We start from the raw sequence: 21,392 nt of genomic DNA, 5'->3' as shown, positions 1-21,392 counted from the left end.
CACTTTACAAGGGTACATACAAGGACATACAAGGGTACCACACTTAACAAGGGTACATACAAGGGTACCACACTTTACAAGGTTACATACATGGGTATATACAGGGGTATTACACTTTACAAGGGTACATACAAGGGTACATACAGGGGTACTACACTTTACAAGGGTACATACAAGGGTACCGCACTTTACAAGGGGACATACAAGGGTACCGCACTTTACAAAGGTACATACAAGGGTACCACACTTTTCAAGGGTACATACAGAGGTACTACACTTTACAAAGGTACATACAAGGGTACATACAGGAGCACCACACTTTACAAGAGTACATACAAGGACATTCAAGGGTACTGCACTTCACAAGATAGCCAACGTTTTTGGTCCTTCCACACCTTGATCATGGCCTGTCAGGAGCAGTGTGGAGGATGCTCAACTGGGAAGGTTGAAACATTGGCTATCTTGTAAAGTGTGGGATCCTTGTACTTGACATGCTGACAGATTAATAACATTTTCTTCACCGCAACTGAGAAGGGTTATACTCTTTTGTGCATTTTTTGTAACTTGTGATCTAAGACCAAAAATTCAGATTATTAGCATCAGCTAAGTCCCAATCGATTTATGCAATATTCCTTAATGGGAGCACTTCATCAATCAATATATGTGATATTGCAATGCGGCTCGCCCTCCCCGCACCTGTTACCAGGACATATCCCATTAGCTCAGGGATAGTGCATGCTAACCATGAGACAACCCATGTAACTGCTATAAGGCTCCAATCCACGTAGTCTTCGTGAACAAACAAATCACAAACATTAACAAGCAGGAGAGGGGAGAAGCGAACCCCTTTAATGTTTGTGTAATCATCAGATAAATATGCCTTACCTCTCCATTAATGATTGACATCTCCTGATTTCTTTCTGACATGGTGAGAGCGGGTGGTATAGACACCGGTTTAATTGCAATAAGTTGCACTGAGCCAGAAGATGAGTCAAAGGGGTCAGACATCATTTTGTTTTTGTCAAAGTGAACGTTCCCCTCCTCTTCATCACTTATTGGCACTAGGGAACAATCATTACAAATTAGTTATTGCTTGTTCACCCATCTTACTAAAAATACAGTGCTGGCAAAATGTATCACAAAATTATACTCTATGACCAGGATGAGCACAAAGAAAGCCTCTCAGCCAGTAACGGTATTGGACAACCAAAGGAAGGTCTGCATGTGTGCCATCACAAGACGCCCCAAGGCCCATTATCCTCTGATTTGATACTACAAATACATTTTTAAACATCTGAACTAGAAAGAAAACAAACCTTTAAGAAAGATTTATATGGTTTAATGGAAACATTATATTTAGAGTTACTGTAGCTGTCGGTGTGAGTAATTTTAATAGGCAGAGAAGAAAGATCAGGACACAATGAAGCACAGCGGTGCTGCAGAATTAGGCAAGGCCAACTCCATCCCAGTCAGCAGGTTTCATCAAAGGTCACACTAATTTACTAACTCTTATTGTATTTAGGACCTTCCCTCCCCTCCTTGAGGAGGTGATATTTACGTCAGGCCTATTCATTGCTCCAATTGTGCATTAAGAAAAGCAAGGCAGATAATGGCCTACAAGATAAGTAGGACTAACAATTTTGGGGTAGCTTCTGTTATTCCATTTTGGGGTTAGGAGACAGAATGAACAAAACACGTCTATCCTGGAATTGTTTTTATGTTGGTCACTGTACAAAATAAAAAAACATAACATTTTAGAGTTGATATTGCTACAGACATACCAAATATGTGAAGTTTGAAATATGCACCATATATCAAGGGTGCATGGTGGTAGGTGGTTAAAGTAAGGGGTTTACACAGGAACAAAGTTAATATTAAAGTTGTTCTTACTCAGTACATCTTGGAAAAATAATAATTTCCACAATTGGATGTGTTTAAATACAATGTTCCTGTGCTGAGATAATCTGATCAATGTTTCCCTGCTGTGTACTGTGTAATGGCTGTGTCTGACCTTACAGGAACATGGTCTGATCATACCACATCTCCTGGGCAGGGGAGGAGGCAAAAGAGTATACAGATATTACAGCTAATTCTTTCTCTGGGGTAAAACATTTCTCTGTCTGTTTTCAAAAAATGTTTTACCTCAAAAAAGAGTCAGCTGTAATCCCCTGCTGTAATATCTGCATACTTCTTTACTCCCCCTTCCCCCCGGCCCAGGAGCTGTCCGTGCACGGCCACACACAGCCATTACACAGTACATAGCATTTTCTGAGACATTCATGGCATAGCAATTTATGAGTTTATCTCAGAACAAGAAAAAAATGTTAAAACACATCCAATTGTGGAAATTATTATTCCAAGATCTGTTGATTAAAATGAACTTTGTTCGTAGGACAACCCCTTTAAATGGCTTGTTGAGGATCATTAAAATATTTCATTTTTTCAAAAACAACTTCAGTCTTGTGCATGGACCATGTCGCATATTACAGCTTGAGTGACATTTACTTGAGTGGGATTAAACGACAGCTCAGACTGTCACAATGTGTGGAAAAAAAGTGAATAACTTCTCAGTAAAGTAGAAAAAATGTGGCCATTTTGGTAGAGATGCCGCTGTGGAAAGAAACATCTGTATGGGGCAGAAGACAGACTGTGCCCATCAGATACCCGACTGCTTGACTGCTCAGTCTGACTTACTGTCAGACCTTTTTTATCTTTCGCTCTTAATGAACTAGTGGCTTACGGGAAAATCTAATGGAAGCATGAAAGTACCCTCAGAAAAAGCGAACAACTATGGTGATGGATCCACCTGTCAGCAGAAGCTGCTGAAGCTAGGAGGAGAAAGAAGGAGTCACTGGCTGCTCCTTTCCAGGCCAATGTTAAAATTGCTGAAGTGCAACCCTTATGGCATAGATGATTTTTATGTTGTAAATAAAAACTATTCACAAGTTTTCCCTCCTTCTTCCATATGTATCAATGTTCAATTTAATACAAAAAATTTAATATGAGTTTTGGCTGGAGTATTTGTTCAAACCTACCCCAATCAAAACCCCAGGTCTAAACTACAGAGGGCACCCTGTTAGCAAAAAACTACACGGTACTGTGTTCACGATCTGACTGTGATGGAGTCTTTTGGAGTCTTCCAAAGAAAGCTCATACTAATATCCCTTCAACATGATAAGGTTGGGGTTGCGCACAAAAAAAACAGTTATGTTTTTCCAAAATAGTGGCAAAACTAAAACTTTTTGAAATCAGTGGAAAATAATACACCACATCCACAAAGTGTCAACCCAACATCATTGACGTGTGTGAATTGTTAGATACCATATCAGTAATCTGTGATTATACACCTGCGATGTCCCTTCCCATAGCGAGGGGTCTGAAGTTTAGCCTCAAGATTTAAAGAGAAACACTGCTTTTTTCAAGTACAAACTCAACAATGGATAGTCATCCATTTGACTCAATAGAAACCTTTCAGGTGAATGTCTAGCTTTTTAGTACAACATCAGTGTTGGACCCTCATCGATGTGCTACTGATGATCAATCTTGTGGATAGGTCATAAAATATCTATGCCTGGACAACCAATCTAAGCTCCTCTAGTGGCTATAGGAAGAATGTATTATGTAATTCTATGTCAGAGATTTGCAATTTTGTATAATAGAAACGGAGCTCTGATTGTTAAGTGCTTTTACAAAATTACTTGGCATAGAATTTTGGACCTACAAAAAGGGGTAAACATTCAATGTGAACAAAGCTTTATACTTGAACGACTAAACTGGATTATTAAAATATATCCTCATTTGCAATGATATTTTCTGCTGTGCACATCAATGACTGGATGCAGCATGCCGACTATACAATATGACTGGACGCAGCATGCCGACTATACAATATGACTGGATGCAGCATGCCGTCTATACAATATGACTGGATGCAGCATGCCGTCTATACAATATGACTGGATGCAGCATGCCGTCTATACATTATGACTGGATGCAGCATGCCGTCTATACAATATGACTGGATGCAGCATGCCGTCTATACAATATGACTGGATGCAGCATGCCGTCTATACAATATGACTGGATGCAGCATGCTGTCTATACAATATGACTGGATGCAGCATGCAGTCTATACGACTGGATGCAGCATGCCGTCTATACGACTGGATGCAGCATGCCGTCTATACGATTGGATGCAGCATGCCGTCTATACGACTGGATGCAGCATGCCGTCTATACAATATGACTGGATGCAGCATGCGATCTATACAATATGACTGGATGCAGCATGCGATCTATACAATATGACTGGATGCAGCATGCCGTCTATACGACTGGATGCAGCATGCCATCTATACGATTGGATGCAGCATGCCGTCTATACGACTGGATGCAGCATGCCGTCTATACAATATGACTGGATGCAGCATGCGATCTATACAATATGACTGGATGCAGCATGCGATCTATACAATATGACTGGATGCAGCATGCGATCTATACAATATGACTGGATGCAGCATGCCGTCTATATATAGTGTCTGCAGGCTAACGGTGTATTTAGTGTGAAAACATAAAAGTGTGTAGCAAATCTCATGATATATTCCAATTCATTCTCTAAACCAGAGGTAGATGTTGTTACTGCTGTAAGAGAGAAAGTGACAGTTCTCTGCTCATCTGGATTTGTTGCGTTGAACTATTCTGGACTTGCAGCATTATTATTCACTGCTATTGTTAAAGACCAAGTCATTCCTAGAAACGAAGATCGTATTTTCTCACTAACCTTGACAGCCTGAAGCAGGTTATAGCTCATAATCTGAACTGCTTCACAGGCAATAAACTGTGCACAAGTGCTGCCAACAGACTGATAAAATCGTAGTTATCGCCGCCCACAGACAGGAACACAGAGTAGGTGCAGATAACAACCCAATATATTGAACTATTTTTCTCCTTTGCCTTGCCCTCTTTGAAGAGTTGAGTGTCAACATTTATTTGCCATACTAGAATGTGCACTATTGGCATTCTGATTAGAAAAGAAATGAATGTGGGGGTCTATAATTTGCGGGATCACCTTTTCTGTTGATAATTAAACTCTATAAACCTTGAGCTAACATTTCTATACTGGGATAACACTTCTAATAGGAACATTGCCTACATGACTCAATAAAAGTCAATATACAGAAATGTAGACCAGGCTATGACTTAACATTGATATTTAGAGGGCTACCTGTTCAACAGTGTCCCACACAATCCTACTGGAAGTACCCAGCAGAGCTCGGACGGCTTGAAATCGCAGCTGTCCATTCTGCAGGGAGGAATCTGAGGAGCTCACAATCAGTCTGAGTTAGGGTTTTATAGCAACATCAGCCATAACGGACTATAAAGGATCTAAGGCTATGTGCCCACGCTGCGGAAATGAAGCAGAAATTTTCTGCTTCATTTCTGCAAGTCCTCTCCCGGAAAAACGCATGCGGAATTGCCTTGTGTTTTTTCTTGCACTGCAAAGGCAATTCCGCTTGCGGAAACGCAAAATTAATGAACATGCTGCGGATTTTTCCCCGCAGTAAAAACGCTGTGGAAAAATCCGCAGCATGGGCATTGAACCTGCGGAATCCCCTTGGGGACCATGGGGGGTGGATTACATAGCGTTTACCAAGTGTATACGCTGTGGAAATTCCGCAGCATAAACGCTTGAAATTCGCTACGTGGGCACATAGCCTAAAGCTGTGCGTTCATTTTGAACTGGCCATTGCAGAGAGCAGTCTATTAAGTTCCATGAGTGTTTGGCCCAGGGAAGCCCTGATGTGAAAAACAGAGGTTTGGCAGAAAATAACTTTACATATAACATTTCTGTAGTAGTGAATGCAATGATAATATGGGGTAAGCTCTCAAGCCCCCTCCTAGACACTGCAGGCAGCCAGAACCTTGCAGGAGAGGTGAACCATGTAGCTGTTTCTGGAGATGGCCTTAACCGTGTATTAAAGGGGTTATCTAATCTTCTTTCTTCAGGAGTGCACCACTCCGCCTCCCTGGCTCCTGCTTACTAGGGGTGGTGCACTTCTGAAGATGGACAGTTTGGAGCAGCGGCATGGTCGGGCCGCTCGTCTGGACTGTGTGCTCTCCCTTGCTGCTAGCAGAGGCAGCTTTGCCTTTGTAGCATCTGTGGAGCACAGGGAGAACGAGGCAGGTTGAATTCAGTGATGCGGCCATCTTCCGAGTGGCGCTTACAACCTGCATTTACAGCAAACAGCTGGCAAGTTCACACTTCTTGCCTGGGAAATCGTCCACAACTAATGGACTACAGAGATGACAAGTAACTTTGGCAACAAGTAAATGATAGAGATTGAGATCGATCTGTTCTTGGGCAGATAAATTGCAAACTTGCATGTTTTTACAAGCATATTGTAATTTTACCAATTTAAGAAGTTGAGACAACCCCTTTAAGAGAAATTGCATATCTTCCCAAAGCGTTAGTAAATATTGGAATATGTTAGTGCAAGTGATCAGTACATGGAAAATCTTACCAATTTTTTTGTTTCTTTTTGGTTTAGGAAAACCTAAATTTCAAAGAAAATAAAATAAAAAGCCTTAAAGCTAAATTGTGCTGAAAATGAATCAATTGTTATATAATCTATAATTATACTTAATGTGTGTACAGACATAAAGGAGCTCGGGTGCCAATTCCTATTCTGGTTACCCAAACTCCCTAACAATTAGAGGTATCCATCACTTGAATCAGCTGGGCTTCTGAAAAACATCTAAAAGGGCCGATACTTACCATGTGCGCGTGGTGTCCTCCTCTGTGGCGCAGGAGTCTTTGGACACCCCTATATGTACACCTCTGCATGTGACCAGCACTGAATGGTTAATGACCTCCGATATGTTCCCACATGAAAGACTAGCACACGCATCACCTTAAGCCAGTGGCACCATTGTCACTCCGGCAAATAAGCTGGAGCCACAAATGAATCTGCACCATCAACACTTAGGCCGGACTGTAGTTATTTCCCTTCTATTATGGTGGAAGGTGGTCTGAGTGCCGACACAATGCGCCTCGTTCATAAATCTATTAACAATATAAACCAACTAGATCGCAAAAAAAGAAAAATGAATAAGTGCAATCGGGTTGATATCAATTTAGCTAATACTGGCAAGATTGTTCCCTTTTGACATCACTGATAATTTGTTAGAGGGGTTGTCTAGTATTTTTATATTGACGGTCTATCCTTAGGTCACATTCACACGTTCAGTATTTGGTCAGTATTTTACAATAGTATTTGTAAGTCAAAACCAGGAATGGGTGATAAATCCAGAAGTGGTGACGTGTTTCTATTATACGGTTTCTCTGATGTTTCCACTCCTGGTTTTGGCTTACAAATACTGAGATAAAATACTGACCACATACTCGACGTGTGAACATAGCCTAAGGATAGGTCGTCAATATCAGATCTGTGGGGGGTGAAACATCCAGCACCAGCTGTTCTCAGTGCCGGCGGCCGGATGTGATCAGTTGCAGAGCAAAACAGCACAGCTCCACCAACTGTATAGTGGCCATAGCAGTGTACTGCAGATTCACACCAATTCATTGAAATAGATGAGAAAAGAGAAAAAAACAAACCATTGTATGGCTAAGTCAGGGGAGAAATAAAAAAATGTTATAGGTCTTAGATGAAGGGGAGGAGAAAACAAAAAATCACCCCTTCAGTAAGGATTAAGGCTGTGTAGTCTAAGATTATGCTGTCTAGAGAATAGGCAGGTTTGTAAATCTACCCCAAAGTATATAACAAACACAAAGTTTCTGCACCAGTTTTTTGGCTTGGAAACCTCGCAAGTTTTGGTTTTTACCTAAATATTTGGAATTTTGCAATTTTATGTCTTCAACACCTTTGAAAAATGGATGGAAAAGCGGGTGTAGTTTATTATGCAAAGAATGTGTAGGCTAGATTTATGAATTACAACTTTTATTAAGCCGCCATTCTCACTTCAGTACGGGGGTGGCAAAAAAAAGTGGATAGCAGGAACAGACTACCCGGCCCTAGTGATCAGTGGGGTTTACGGTTAGGACTTTCGCAATTCTGACATTTATTATTCATGCTTATCATCGGTGATAAATATTTAACATACAATTTACATAAAACCTTTTAAAATCTTTAACTTGGAATGGAAGTCAATAGGAGGGCATGAAGTAGGGTGACGATACATGACAAAGGTATGGTCACTTTAAAGGAGTTATCCACAACTATTTTTTTTGTATTTTATGGGCCTAAGAACTTTCAGGCAGGTAACTGCTAACTACCAGTCTGTTCTATCCCGATGCTGATCTCTGCTGACTCAGAGTGGTCATGGACGCGTCCTACAGGCTATTCTGCAGCTCCCGGTGATGTCACCTCAACAGAGCTGCTGCTTCTCTTCCACTCTGCTCTGCTGACGGGGAGTGACTGCGGATGTCATGCAGATTAACATCTGGCTCCCCGCTGACTTACTGCGGGGAGTTGGTTGTCAATCAGCCTGAGGTTGACTTTACGTGCTGTCGACAAATTGGAAGACGAAAAGTTGCTCTGTTGATGTGAGATCAAATGAAGCAGCAGAATTGCTGGCAGGAGCAGTCCATGACTGGTCCGAGTTGGCGCTGGGCAGAAAAGGCAGGGAGTTAGTAACTGCCTGCCTGTCAGTTCTTAGCCATATGAGAAAAAAATAAAATCGTTCTGCATAACCCTTTTCAATGCAATTTAATGGCAGTGCCAGACACAGCCTTTGGATAATAGTGGCACTGTTTCTTTTTAGTTACATGCAAACTCTCTAACAAGGTTGTTATAATGGGAGCATGTCTACAGACTGCACATGGCAAGGAATTTAATGTGGAATAATTTCTGCAAAATCAGTATCTAGCTTCTAATTAAGGGAACTATCAGCTTCTCATTGCCATCTTGCTAATTAATGATGCAATGCTTTATGGAACGCCGAGAAGGAATGGAGAACAGGGAACGATGTAGTTGTACAAAATGTAGTGAACGTGGCGGCTTTCTTAAAAAACAGCGCCACAGCTGTCCACAGGTTCTGTGCGGTACTGCAGCTTCAATGAATTTGATGTTAGGCACAAGCATGGACCTGTGTTACTGGAACAAAGCAGCTATGTTTTTCTAATCTTGTACAAAACCTGTAAATCAATTTGAGAAAAAAGTCACATTTGATTTAACGATACTATAGGACTTGTGCAGCATAAATGCTATGACGCCTGCCACAGCAGAGTCGGGGATACGCAACTGATTCTATGCCAGAACCAAAGGAGCATTAAGCTGCAATCAGATCAATCATGATGAAGAATAAAATGGCTAGGGAAAAAAGAAAAAGAAAAGGAAGTCAATGACATTGTTTCTGCCTAGTTTAGACAGAGGTGGTGAAAGTGTAATAAGCAGACAGTCAGGTAATAGTACTCTCTAATATTACACTCGTGTGCGCGGTGCTGGACGCTGCAGAGCTATTAGCAGGGCGCTCCTCACCGTTCCGCTTGCAGGCCTCCTCCTTTGTCGCTCTGTGCTGAGCCATTACTTTCTGCGGAGTGCTCCTGTCTGAACTCGCCTCCTCTGATTCGTTGCTGATGACGGAACCATTTTCACAAGGAGACCGGCTACAAGTTACCATAGCAACAGAGACAAGTGTTAGGCATCACTTCTGCAACTCACATAATGAAAATGTCAAGAGCTTCTGGGAGAAGTGCGGCCTGGGTGGCTGTGGATGTAGCAGAGCTGGGCTGGTGAGCACTGCCATTCAGAAAACTCCGACATCACAAGTGTTCCTTTATTATCTAAATGTAGAGAGTTGTGATTCTGACTCTGCTGCATCTCCATGTTTTTATACCTCTGCTGGGTGTATAAGAGAAGGGGTTATCTCCTCTCATAAAATGATGTCACTTCACTTGCATAAATCATCACTTCATCATCGGCGGGGGTCAGACCTCTGCAGCTCCCCCCAGTCCTGGGAATAAAGGGGATACAGTGCTGTCTGGGTCTCCTTTGCTCTTTTTTCTGAACGACTTCCAGACATCCGGATGTGCAGGGTCCTGCGGGAAGGTGGCACAGTCCTGCGGGAAGGTGGCAGAGCTGCACAGGGGGCGGCTGGGCACAATGTGGTGCTAAACCAGCACTGCATCCCTATCGGCGGGGGTCTCAGAGATCAGACCCCATGAGAAAGCAATGATCTATCCTAGAGAACCCCCTTAAAAGCAGACAATACAGTCTAATAAGCTGATAACCCTAAAAGGGTTTATAACGGCTCAGCATGGAAGCGCTACACAAACGCAAAGCTCTCCATGCAGATACAGCAGAGCCGGGCCTGTCATGTGACACAGCTATTACTGACATCATCAAGTGCTGTCCGTGTTGTGCATTCAAAACTACCGCCATCAGTACGCTTTTTAATAATATTGTATAGCAGTGGCAAAAAGGATGGCAAAACTGGGGAGGGGAGTATCCCAAAAAGTTAAAAGGTAGAAAGTTGGGGGTCTGATCGGATTGTTGGTAAAGAATGTTCTCACCTAAAAGAATGGTCCTCTTCCATTTAGCTGTGAAATATACTAGTCAGCCATTTGTAAATGTGTTCTGGGAAAGCTGGGTGACAATCTGTCTGGAAATAAGTGCAAGACCCACAGGGGCCCAGAGGTATAACAGCAAATCTGTGATCTGTGACAGCTGGTTGACAACTCCTAGGAGGTCTGCTACCATTAGTGGTCACCAACCTTTCCCAGAGAAATATACATTAAGATGTCAATTCAAAATGGCACAGAATTGCAATTGGACTTCTTGGAGGTGGTCTTCTCAAAATAACATATAGCGGAACTGATAATGAGACACATTACATTTGATGGGGAAAAGGAGGTGTACTATATATCTAAGAAACAATAGAAAGAGCAACACATGGTCCCTACAATGGGGCAGACAGGGAAGGTATTCACAAGGTTAAGGGAATTTGTCAGTAGGATCAACCCTCCTAAGCTGTTTATATGGGCATAAAGGTCATAGGAAGCTGAATAAAATTATATATTCATATCTGCCATCCGATGTCTTATTCCAGAGAAATCCACATTTTTCTTAATATGTAAATGAGCTGTTAAGATCTCTGGGCCAGACATAGATCTCCCTGGGAATCTGCCCTCAGTGCTTATTTTAAATGAAAGGAGGCGTTCCCAGTGTGAGACATGTAGATCAGGAGAGCAGACTGTCAGTCATTACATGTCTCACCATGTTAACTGCTTAGGGAGGTTGATCCTTTTGACAGACTCCCTTAAAATACTATTAAGTGATTTTTGGGTCATACCTCTTCCTGTTATCTGAAGACTTGAGCATCTTCTCAGTGCTGCCGTCCTTTGTGCTGTTTCTTTCTTGGGATAAGTTGAGAGATGGCACCACAGTCTCTTGGGTAACAGGAAGCATCTCCTCATCTCCTCCTTGCTGTCCCAGGTGCTGCTTTGCGTAATCAAAACCTTGAACCGGCTGTACAAGAAAATGTGAAATTTCTACAGTCAATACATAACTATTCTTCATGACATCATTGTGATCTCTCAGGGAATACATGTGTCCATGGCTGGAACCTCAATATGGCAAAGGGTGAGCTACATCTAAAGGTCTCCCATAAAGGAGCCTCTGCTGATGGTTGGGGCTGGGGGAAGAGGTGAGCCAACAAGGGCTATCACCACTCTCTACTAGACCGCACTTATCTGTCTCCTGATATGATTAGACAGTTAATCATACAAAGATCCTTTGATCTCCTGTCTGACAGGCTGAACTAATGGATGTCATTTTTCCTATCAGTTAGAGCGCACAGGTTTCCAATAGATACTCCAAAAATGGTGAACGTGAAAGGATTTTAGGTAAAGTACATCCTGAAAGTGATAAAGTGGCAGCTAAGAGGTCCAGAGAGGACGAGGTCTCAAATCAGGGTGCCCCAACCCCTTTTCCATGTGACCCTTCACAAGGCTATATCTCTATAGGGACGGCTATAGGAGCAGCCACAGGACCACTTGGCTAGAGAATGAATAACCACCCGTGTCCCGACAAAGAAATACTTACCCAGGAACCACCATATAATGGCCACTGAATGTGATGGGTTTTCTCTATCAACCAAAGGAACTATAGTGCTAATGGACATTAGTGCTAGGGTCGAGAGGTCTATAAACCACACACACGATCAGATATTTCTGGGCGAGCACAAGAGGCAATATTAGACACCAACCTTGGATAACAGTAACACTGTTTTTAGGAAAGAAAACAGCTCTTTTTTTTTTCAATTCTGGACAGCCCATTAAATATTGGTTCTTCAGGACAATACATTATGTTGTCTGATGTCTGTATATAGACTAATGCTGCATAGTAATTCATATAATCCTTACAATATAACATGGCCATAATTAGAATGAGTGTAGAAGTGATAACGATAAATAATGAATAAAGCATGGGTCCATCAAACAGCAGAGTAAATAATTATGGGACTGAACTAACTATCCTGTGAATCCCATCACTGAGACCCGTATATAGAATTCAGAATACAGGGCTCAGCCTATATATGTTACATGACCCTGCAGCTACTAGTCAGTAATGTTTAGAGGGTGTCTGCACTTTGGCCAATGTTTTTGTACTTTTAGGTTCTCCCGTAATCAGCTGTAATAACAGAAAGTGTCCAATTTCCCATAGCGCTACCACAGGGGAAACCTGGTGTTAAACAGTTCCCATTGAAATCAAAGGTTGTCTATGTAATACATGTCTAGTTCATCTAGTTATTTATCTAGGATGAGATGCATTTGTAGGGTTTTCTCTTTTCACTCACCCAGATATCTGTATAACTTTCATAGACTTCAGTGAAAGGTTAACAAGCATGTGTGGTTACTAGAAGAGGCACGGTGGGGTCCAGATTCAGAGAGTGGGAGGGAAAGGGGGGTGTTCCCAAAAACACTGCTAATAGATGAGACGGCCAGTGGTGTTCTGTTAACCCAGAGGCCCACGAGAAAAGGACAACCATTATCAAAATAGATCAAATTCAATTCTTTATCTGTATGTCATTCGCGCTTTCAGAAGACTAAACTTGGAAGGTAATCAAGCTATTCTGGCAGCAGTAGTCAATAAACCTGCAATCACATTCTGTCAGTCAATTACATGTCTTTAATAATCGCTGCTGATCTGTAAATAAGACGCAGTCAGAAATGAGCTTGAAGACAAGGAAGCGTCGTGCTCTGCCAAATCTAAGATCCCTGAATGCGCTATGATAAAAATGAATTGCTGGATGTTGTAATATAATCTTGAATTAAATGCCACAAGCATAATGCTGGAGCCCAGAACATTGACTGAGCGCAGGGAAGTAACCAAACATCACAGCAGATGGCGGCCCCACCGAGCGCATCCTTCATTAACAACACACATTTTATCTCAATTATATTTGCAAATAACTGATTAATAAAAATATAGATTCTCCACGGAGTTATAAGCAATAAGGTCTGATATGTTAAATGTGAATCACTAGTGGCATAATTAGAAGCTCATAAGCCCCAATGCAAAATCTCCAACAGAGCCCCCAACTATCACGGATCTTTAATAGACTCACCAGGTGTGACTGCACACCCCGCACCCATGATAGTTATGCTTTGGTGAATCACAGTGACCAATGATTGGCTTCAAAGTCACCTTTGAGAGGAGCTGTCTCCTGCTACCCATTATTGTGCGAGAGGTCAGTGGAGGATCCTCTAGCGCTCTAGGGGGCCAGTCAAGCCCTGTATCCCAACCTGAACAAAAGAACAAGGCTCTAGCAGTTCCATATTATTTAAGCCTTACTGGTGGGACTTGTGACACCTCAGATACATAATCCACTACATGTGAAATTTTAAACCCTAATATGGCGTCCTTCCCATTAATTGCTGGGCTAGGCCTCTACACAGGCCTAATTTGAGGTTTTCATAGCATTGTAACTACTCACACAATCTAATTACATCCCTGCAAGGGAAAAAGTTGTGAGTGACTGGGGACAATGGCAAACATTCTCATAATGTTGTACAACTTTTTTCCAAAGAGGAAAATATTGAGGTACAGTTTTCCAATTGGAGAAATATCAAATTTTAAAGTGTATCAAGGGTGTCCAAATGTTTCTGTAATTCTATGCTTGTAGTTTCTAGACATTAATGTATGATTTATTAGGGTGTTACTCCTGGGACACCTACCACTTAGCAATAAGGCATCTATACAGTACATTGTTCTGCTGATTGTGAGTGTCCTGAAGGTTGAGGCCATAAATCATGGAAAATCTGTGTTAATGGAAAGTTTATACTAGTTTTCTACAGACTTTCTGGTTTAACAATGCACAAAAACGAGTATTAGTAGGGGCCAAATGAAAAGTAATATTACAGAAAACATGATCTAAGAAGGGAACAAGATTTACCTTTGTCCTGGGAGGAAGGTTGCTGATGTTGTCTGACTTGAAGTCGCTTTTGTTCTTTCGGCAGAGGACAGCTGTGATGATGATAATGATGACAGTGACAACGGCTATAGGAGCTAAAACTGCCGCAATTATCCAGAGATTGTTTGGTGGCTTTTGTACAACAGCTAAAAGATGAAAGAGAAGGACACATTCACTAGAAGTCTATAATGAAAGGATCATTCTCCAAGATAAAACACCCAAATACAGAGGGGAGATGTCAGGGGCCATTCCAATAGACTTAATCAATTTCCACTACTACTTCAATTCATTGCAGATTGAATGAGTTGTCTAGAAAGGTTCCATAAATTTAGCCTAGTCACATGATGTCCTGATTCTAGGACCTGTGAGACAGTGAGGGGAATCATATGTGAGGGCCGTTATGGGTCCCCCAGAATGTGCTTAGAAGCATACTTAACCACTGGAGTGCAATGTAATCACAGATACGGCTGTGGCTACCAAGCAAAATAAAAGTGTGGATTGGGTCAAGTTATTTGACCAAGTCAATTAGGAAAACCTGTACTGGGCTTTTATTTTTGGAGAGATCTGTAGGATGGTAGTGGGACAGATCCCTCCATCCAGTTCAGGTTTGACAAGTGGCCCATGGCCACGGTTTTCATTTAAACCTGCACCCGAGAACCTTACCAGTGGCACTGGACCTTATTTATCTGTTCCCGGCTGCAATGCGGAGGTGAGCAATTTCATGTGTGCAGTATTTGGGCAATAAAGGACGTTTGATTTAACTTGCCTGGGTCACTGTCTCACTAAATTCACTGGCGGTAACGCCCCAAACAGTAATCTTACTGGGAATTTGGAAATAACTGTTCCACTACTGTGCCACTATAGGAGAAATGAAGAACTATACAGTTTCCTTTTAACTTCTCTCCATTCAGACTAATGGATAATAATCCTAAAAGTGAGAGCCCCGTTCATAGAATTCCCATTGGACATTTGAAAGTAGAGATAGCTGATTAGAAAAATATTCTGACCAAAAAAGTTACAGATATTGAAAAAAATAAATGAAATTAATACATTTTAGGCAAAATACTAATTTTCTTAATTTTGATGTTTTATAGCCTTATTATTATGTAGATAAGTTAAAATGATGCTTACAGTTTGCTTGCACTTTAACAAAATATCCAAGGGCCAGGGCCATGTTCTGAGGATCGATGGTACTCAGCTGCTTGGCAGCAATTGTGCCCAGTATTGGCTGCCCATCTTTCACAGCATAGTAAGTCAATTCAGCCAAGTTATTAGGACCGTCCAAACGTTGCATTTTCACCATCTGTAAAATATGACAAGGTGAAATAGACAGTGACAGATATGGTGTTAAAAAACAAATGTATTACATTTATAAAGGATGGTAAGAGACCAGAAAAGGGGTATGCTTTTTTATCCCAGATAAACAGTGGTAGGGTGGCCCTACACATTGGCTCTAAGTAGACTGATACGCAACAACCAATGAATTAACAATCGCCTGGTAAACGATCATTACGCCAAAGTAACATTTTAGTCCACATTCACCAGTACATTCAAATAAAACTGTAATTTTCAATTGTGCCTGCTTTAGAGAGGGGAGGGTGGCTAGCAGCTATTCTGTTTCCCATACACAACTCATAGAAATATGTCATTGCGCTGAACAAGTTTAGGGCAGGAGCAACATGGAAGACATCACACAGCGGTACAGAGAAGTGTAGCTGTGACTCCAGATCTGGGACGACATCAACACTCACATTGTGTGTGTTTCACTCTCACTGTTTCACCTCCCTTCTTCACTCTCTACTCTCTGTAGACTTTAATAAATCGCTGTAGCCAGACACTTTGGAGAGCTAGCAGTTGGTTTTGTGTTGACCAAGACAGATTTTAGCTGTTTCTTAGAGTCAGGAGGCAGGGAGAGGAGGACTGCCTCATACACAGAGAAACTGTTGATTCTTACAAAGTTGAAACAACACTGACCATTTATAGTATACAATTCGTCATAATACCAATTAAATATAATCTTGCACCATCCAGTAATAAAACATATATGGTAACATGCACATTTTAATATGTGATTCTATGTCTTATAGGTGCAGGGAAGGACACATCTGTACATGTGGCTATGGTAGAAGGATAGAAGGATAAAGGATGTTTATGGAAACATTTTGGGAATGTTCTTTTTCAGAAAAGTTCCTTCATGGACCAGCATCTATAGAGTAGAAATTTGAAACAAAGTCGACTTTTCCAGACAATGATTTTTAACGTTGGGCTAAAACAATTGTCCATTGTTAACTTTCAGTTGAAGAATGAACAGTTTTGTAGAAATTGTTTGTTTTTATCCACTTTAGACTAATGTGTGTAGTCACATCTACTTTTGTCTATGGATAGTTTCTGACATTGTAACTCATCTCTATTTATTTGTATAGACTTAAGTTGCAACACTAGATAAAGGCTACGGACAAGACTGGAACTATTTCTACGGGCGCAAAAAAAAGTTTTTTCCTCTTCAGCTGAATAATCAAATGACATTTGTGTGGTTGATTTTCACTCTGAACAGTTTTACCCACCTGAACAGTGTAGCTTCCTACTGTGGTGGCTCTTCTAAATCTTCTTGATTGTTGACTAGATTCCTGAAAAAGTTTGGCAAATCTCTCTTCCATCAACCGGGCAAAGCTTTGGTTATTTGATCCCAATAACTGGTTATCAACACCTTGTATCACTGGGAAAAGAAAAAGCATTTTATATCAAAATTTAAATGGGTTTCCAGCTTAGATAAAAATGTCTAAAATATAAAAAAATGACTATTATCCACATTAGTTACTGCTTATATACCATAAACTGTTATTTTCATTTCCATGAAATCACTTTCAATCTGCAGCTCTGCTTGTTTACATCCTGATGCAGCAGGGACGGGACATATTATGAGTTTAGCAGGCTGCAATAAGTATCCCTAACTCCCCTTCTCCTCCCTTATTACTTTCTGGTTTCTCAACTTTCTGCAAGCCCCTCCGTTCTTTTGCATGTATTGCTTTATCTGCAAAATGCTAAATATAATCTATAATATGCCATTTTTAATTCCACATCATACTTTCATCTAAGTTGAATTCTCTATTCTCCCCTATATGTGCTTGTTTGCCTTAATCGATCTCCCATTCTGCCTAAGATTACTATGCTGTAACAGATCTATATACACATACAGCTGTGCTACAAACACACTTAGATCAGCTTGCATTGGAGAAGAACCTTTTGGTTGTAGGTGGATTTACTGTTGGATAAGAAGTGGATAAGGGGAGGTGTTAATTGAAGTATTGGGATGTCCCCCCATCTCCTTTATTGCCCATCAGACTGCATGTGCAGAAGAAGTGTAATGCACCAAAGTTGTTGTGTATGTGCCTTTAGGATGAAGCAGAGCTGGAAGCTATCTCATTGTGTTTGCACTATGTTAATATTTCTCTTTGTAGATAATGTACATGATAATTCAGTATATAGAAGTGGTTTATATGTGCACAAAGTGATGTACTTATTATGTTCTGCTATTAGGAGGTTGTTAAGAGTTAACAAAGCAGCCATGCTTTCCATTTATGGCCACAAGGTCACATAGTTAGACCACATGACCAGGTTCTTGGATTAGGGTGAAGGCTAAGGAGACATTTTGTGCAGGAGTATAGACGACCTATGGAAGCTGAAGGACCAGGTAAGGGAGCAGCCACAGCTCCTGTCTATGAGACCACAGCCTCAGCTGCAGACAGCTGTGTGATAAAGACTGTGCATATAAGCAGAAGTTGAAGCTCAGAAATCTCTGCACCATTTTTATATCGGCATTTCTATACTGGGAAGTAACTGTGCTTGCTGCATCGGAATTGAATCTCTGTTCAATCATCATTTATCTGGATGTACCTGTGTATTCATGCAACAAGTAAAAGTTATCAACAGCCCCTCTGGCCTCCCTGTTTTCTGGACTATTTGGCGTGCACCACACTACCAGGAAAAAGAGGTTAATGAAGTGCATCTGGCATCACAAACTTCTTTATTTTATTTGCCTTTGTCACTGCTATGGCAGACTGGTAATTTTTGCACACCACTTGGCATAGTACATGATAGAAGCACCTGCAGCTTGGCTTGTGTATATGATGCAGCCATTGGGCTGTATGCCCTCCCTGAAACTGATGACATCCCGACGACATGGCAGAACTGTAAGTTTGTAACTTTCATTTACAGGTGCAAATCACTAAATTAGAATATCATTAAAAAGTTAATTTATTTCAGTTCTTCAATACAAAAAGTGAAATTCATATATTATATAGAGTCATTACAAACAGAGTGGTCTATTTCAAGTGTTTATTTCTGTTAATGTTGACGATTATGGCTTACAGTCAATGAAAACACAAAAGTCACGCCACGCCACATTGATGCAGTAATTGATGCAAAAGGAGCCCTAACCAAATATTGAGTGCACTTACTGAACATACATTTCAATAGGCCAACATTTCGGATTTTAAAATCTGTGTTGTTATAATGTATTCTAATTTACTGAGATAATGAATTTTGTGTTTTCATTGGCTGTAAGCCATAATCCTTAGAATTAACAGAAATAAACACTTGAAATAGATCACTCTGTTTGTAATGACTCTATATATGAGTTTCACTTTTTGTTTTGAAGAACTGAAATAAATTAACTTTTTGATGATATTCTAATTTAGTGAGATGCACCTGTAAATGAAAGTTACAAACCTACAGTTCTGCCATGTCGATGGGATGTCATCAGTTTCAGGGAGGGCATACAGCCCAATGGCTGCATCATATACACAGGCCAAGTAGCAGGTGCTTCTATCATGCACTATGCCAAGTGGTGTGCAGAATTTACCACTCTGCCATAGCAATGACAAAGGCAAATAAAAGAAAGAAGTTTGTGATGCCAGAGTGCACTTCATTAACCTCTTCTTCCTGGTAGTGTGATGTAATGTGGTGCACGCCAAATAGTCCAGAAAACAAGGAGGCCAGAAGGGCTGTTGATAACTTTTACTTGTTGCATGAATACACAGGTACATCCAGATAAACGATGATTGAACAGAGATTCAATTCCGATGCAGCAAGCACAGTTACTTCCCAGTATAGAAATGCCGATATATAAATGGTGCAGAGATTTCTGAGCTTCAACTTCTGCTTATATAAACTCTTGAAGTAGGTCACTCTATTTGTAATGACTCTATATAATATATGAGTTTCACTTTTTGTATTGAAGAACTCACATAAATTAACTTTTTGATGATATTCTAATTTAATGAGATACACCTGTATATATTTTACCATTATATTATAGCTCCCAAGTGTCTGATGAACTAATGACTAAAATAGTCATCTAAAATGTGTTTGGTACATTACTGGAATATTCTGGTGCTGTACCTGTAAGAAGCCATTTATCTGGGTAAGAATTCCATCACCAAAACAGATTGTTATCACTAGGAAGTAAACAATGAAGCTTCTTAATGAAAACTACACGGAAATGATTTAGAAAGTATACTCGATAAATATTTGATTTCTTATAGTATAATAATAAGCTTTATTTGCAGAAACACTCGTTAAGGGTTGATTGTTGGGTCACTGACTTTTTAACTCACTCTTGCACAACACTGTAATTGAACAGCAGTGATGAAACTCAGAGATACATGTCAGTTGTAATATACAGCCCACATTTTGCTGCAGTGGCCTGGGGAATGAAAACTCCAAACCTAAAGATTTATAGGGGGTTCCCATCTCATCAGGTGACATCACATCACTAGGATGTGCTATCACTCTATCATCAGTGGTGATCTGATCTCTAGGACCCTTACTAAACCTGAGATGTTTTTTCCCCACATCTGGCACTTGGCTGTGCAGGTAACTCCTGGTAACTGCTGCACTTCTTATTTGCAGGAATGGAGCTGTTCTCCAAAGCTCTGAAACCCATGTTGCTAGCAGCCACTGTGCAGGAAAATACTGTGAGGGGGCCACAGTGCTAAATCACCACTGCATCCCTTTTATTCCCCAGGTTGGTGGAGATCCAAGTGGGTTGAGTCCTTTCCGATTTTAAAGTAATTGCATCCTAGAAATATGCCATCACTTTATGAAATGGGAATGCCCCTTTAACTGCAGTCATCAATGACCACTTCACCACTCTTCACCTGAGTAGTTGGAAAGAAAGACCTCCATCAGTGCCTGCCCCCAGGAAATGACAGCAACAAGCTAACAAGCTCCCCAGGATGGGTGAATGGATGGATGGATGGGTAGGTGGGTGGATGGATAGGTGGGTGGATGGATGGGTGGGTTGATGGATGGGTAAGTGGGTGGATGGATAGGTGGGTGGATGGGTAGGTAGGTGGATGGATGGGTAGGTGGGTGGATGGATAGGCGGGTGGATGGGTAGGGAGGTGGGTAGATAGATGGATAGGTGGATGGATATGTGGGTGGATGGATGGGTGGGTGGATGGGTGGGTGAATGGGTAGGTGGGTGGATGGATATGTGGATGGATGGATGGATAGGTGGATGGATGGGTAGGTGAGTGGATGGGTAGGTAGGTGGGTGGATAGGTAGGTGGATGTATGGGTAGGTGTGTGGATAGGTAGGTAGGTGGTTAAATGGATGGATAGGTGGGTGGGTGGATGGATATGTGGGTGGATGGATGGGTGGGTGGATGGATGGGTAGGTGGGTGGATAGGTGGGTGGATGGGTAGGTGGGTGGATGGATATGTGGATGGATGGATAGGTGGATGGGTAGGTAGGTGGGTAGGTAGGTGGATGTATGGATAGGGGGTGAATAGATATATGGGTGGGTGGATGGGTAGGTGGGTGGATGGATGGGCTGGTAGGTGGAAGGATGGGTTGGTAGGTGGATGGATGGGTTGGTAGGTGGATGGATGGGTAGGTGGATGGATGGGAAGGTGGATGGATGGGTGGGTGGATGGCTAGGTAGGTAGATGGG

At 41.3% G+C, this 21,392-nt stretch overlaps 1 protein-coding gene across 6 annotated transcripts in view; it reads right to left on the bottom strand.

The window, feature by feature from the left end:
* Positions 1–21,392, bottom strand: part of KIAA1549L (KIAA1549 like) — a 308,312-nt gene that overhangs the window by 99,831 nt on the left and 187,089 nt on the right. For 4 of the 6 annotated variants that reach the window (XM_073658126.1, XM_073658125.1, XM_073658123.1 and 1 more), the window contains 7 exons: positions 17,001–17,152; positions 15,568–15,739; positions 14,419–14,582; positions 11,314–11,489; positions 9,501–9,628; positions 6,525–6,557; positions 886–1,061 (listed from right to left, as the gene is read on the bottom strand). In XM_073658126.1, the coding sequence (XP_073514227.1) occupies positions 886–1,061; positions 6,525–6,557; positions 9,501–9,628; positions 11,314–11,489; positions 14,419–14,582; positions 15,568–15,739; positions 17,001–17,152 (1,001 nt within the window). The remainder of the gene's footprint in view (positions 1–885; positions 1,062–6,524; positions 6,558–9,500; positions 9,629–11,313; positions 11,490–14,418; positions 14,583–15,567; positions 15,740–17,000; positions 17,153–21,392) is intronic. The other 2 variants (XM_073658124.1, XM_073658128.1) reach the window with 1 other exon arrangement.

This window comes from Phyllobates terribilis, unplaced genomic scaffold (genome assembly GCF_046119375.1).
Source record: "Phyllobates terribilis strain yellow unplaced genomic scaffold, ASM4611937v1 Scaffold_13__5_contigs__length_258822181, whole genome shotgun sequence".
NCBI classification, from domain to species: Eukaryota; Metazoa; Chordata; class Amphibia; order Anura; family Dendrobatidae; genus Phyllobates; species Phyllobates terribilis.
Note: the sequence above shows the minus strand (reverse complement) of the source record. Positions and strands in the feature narration are given on the sequence as shown.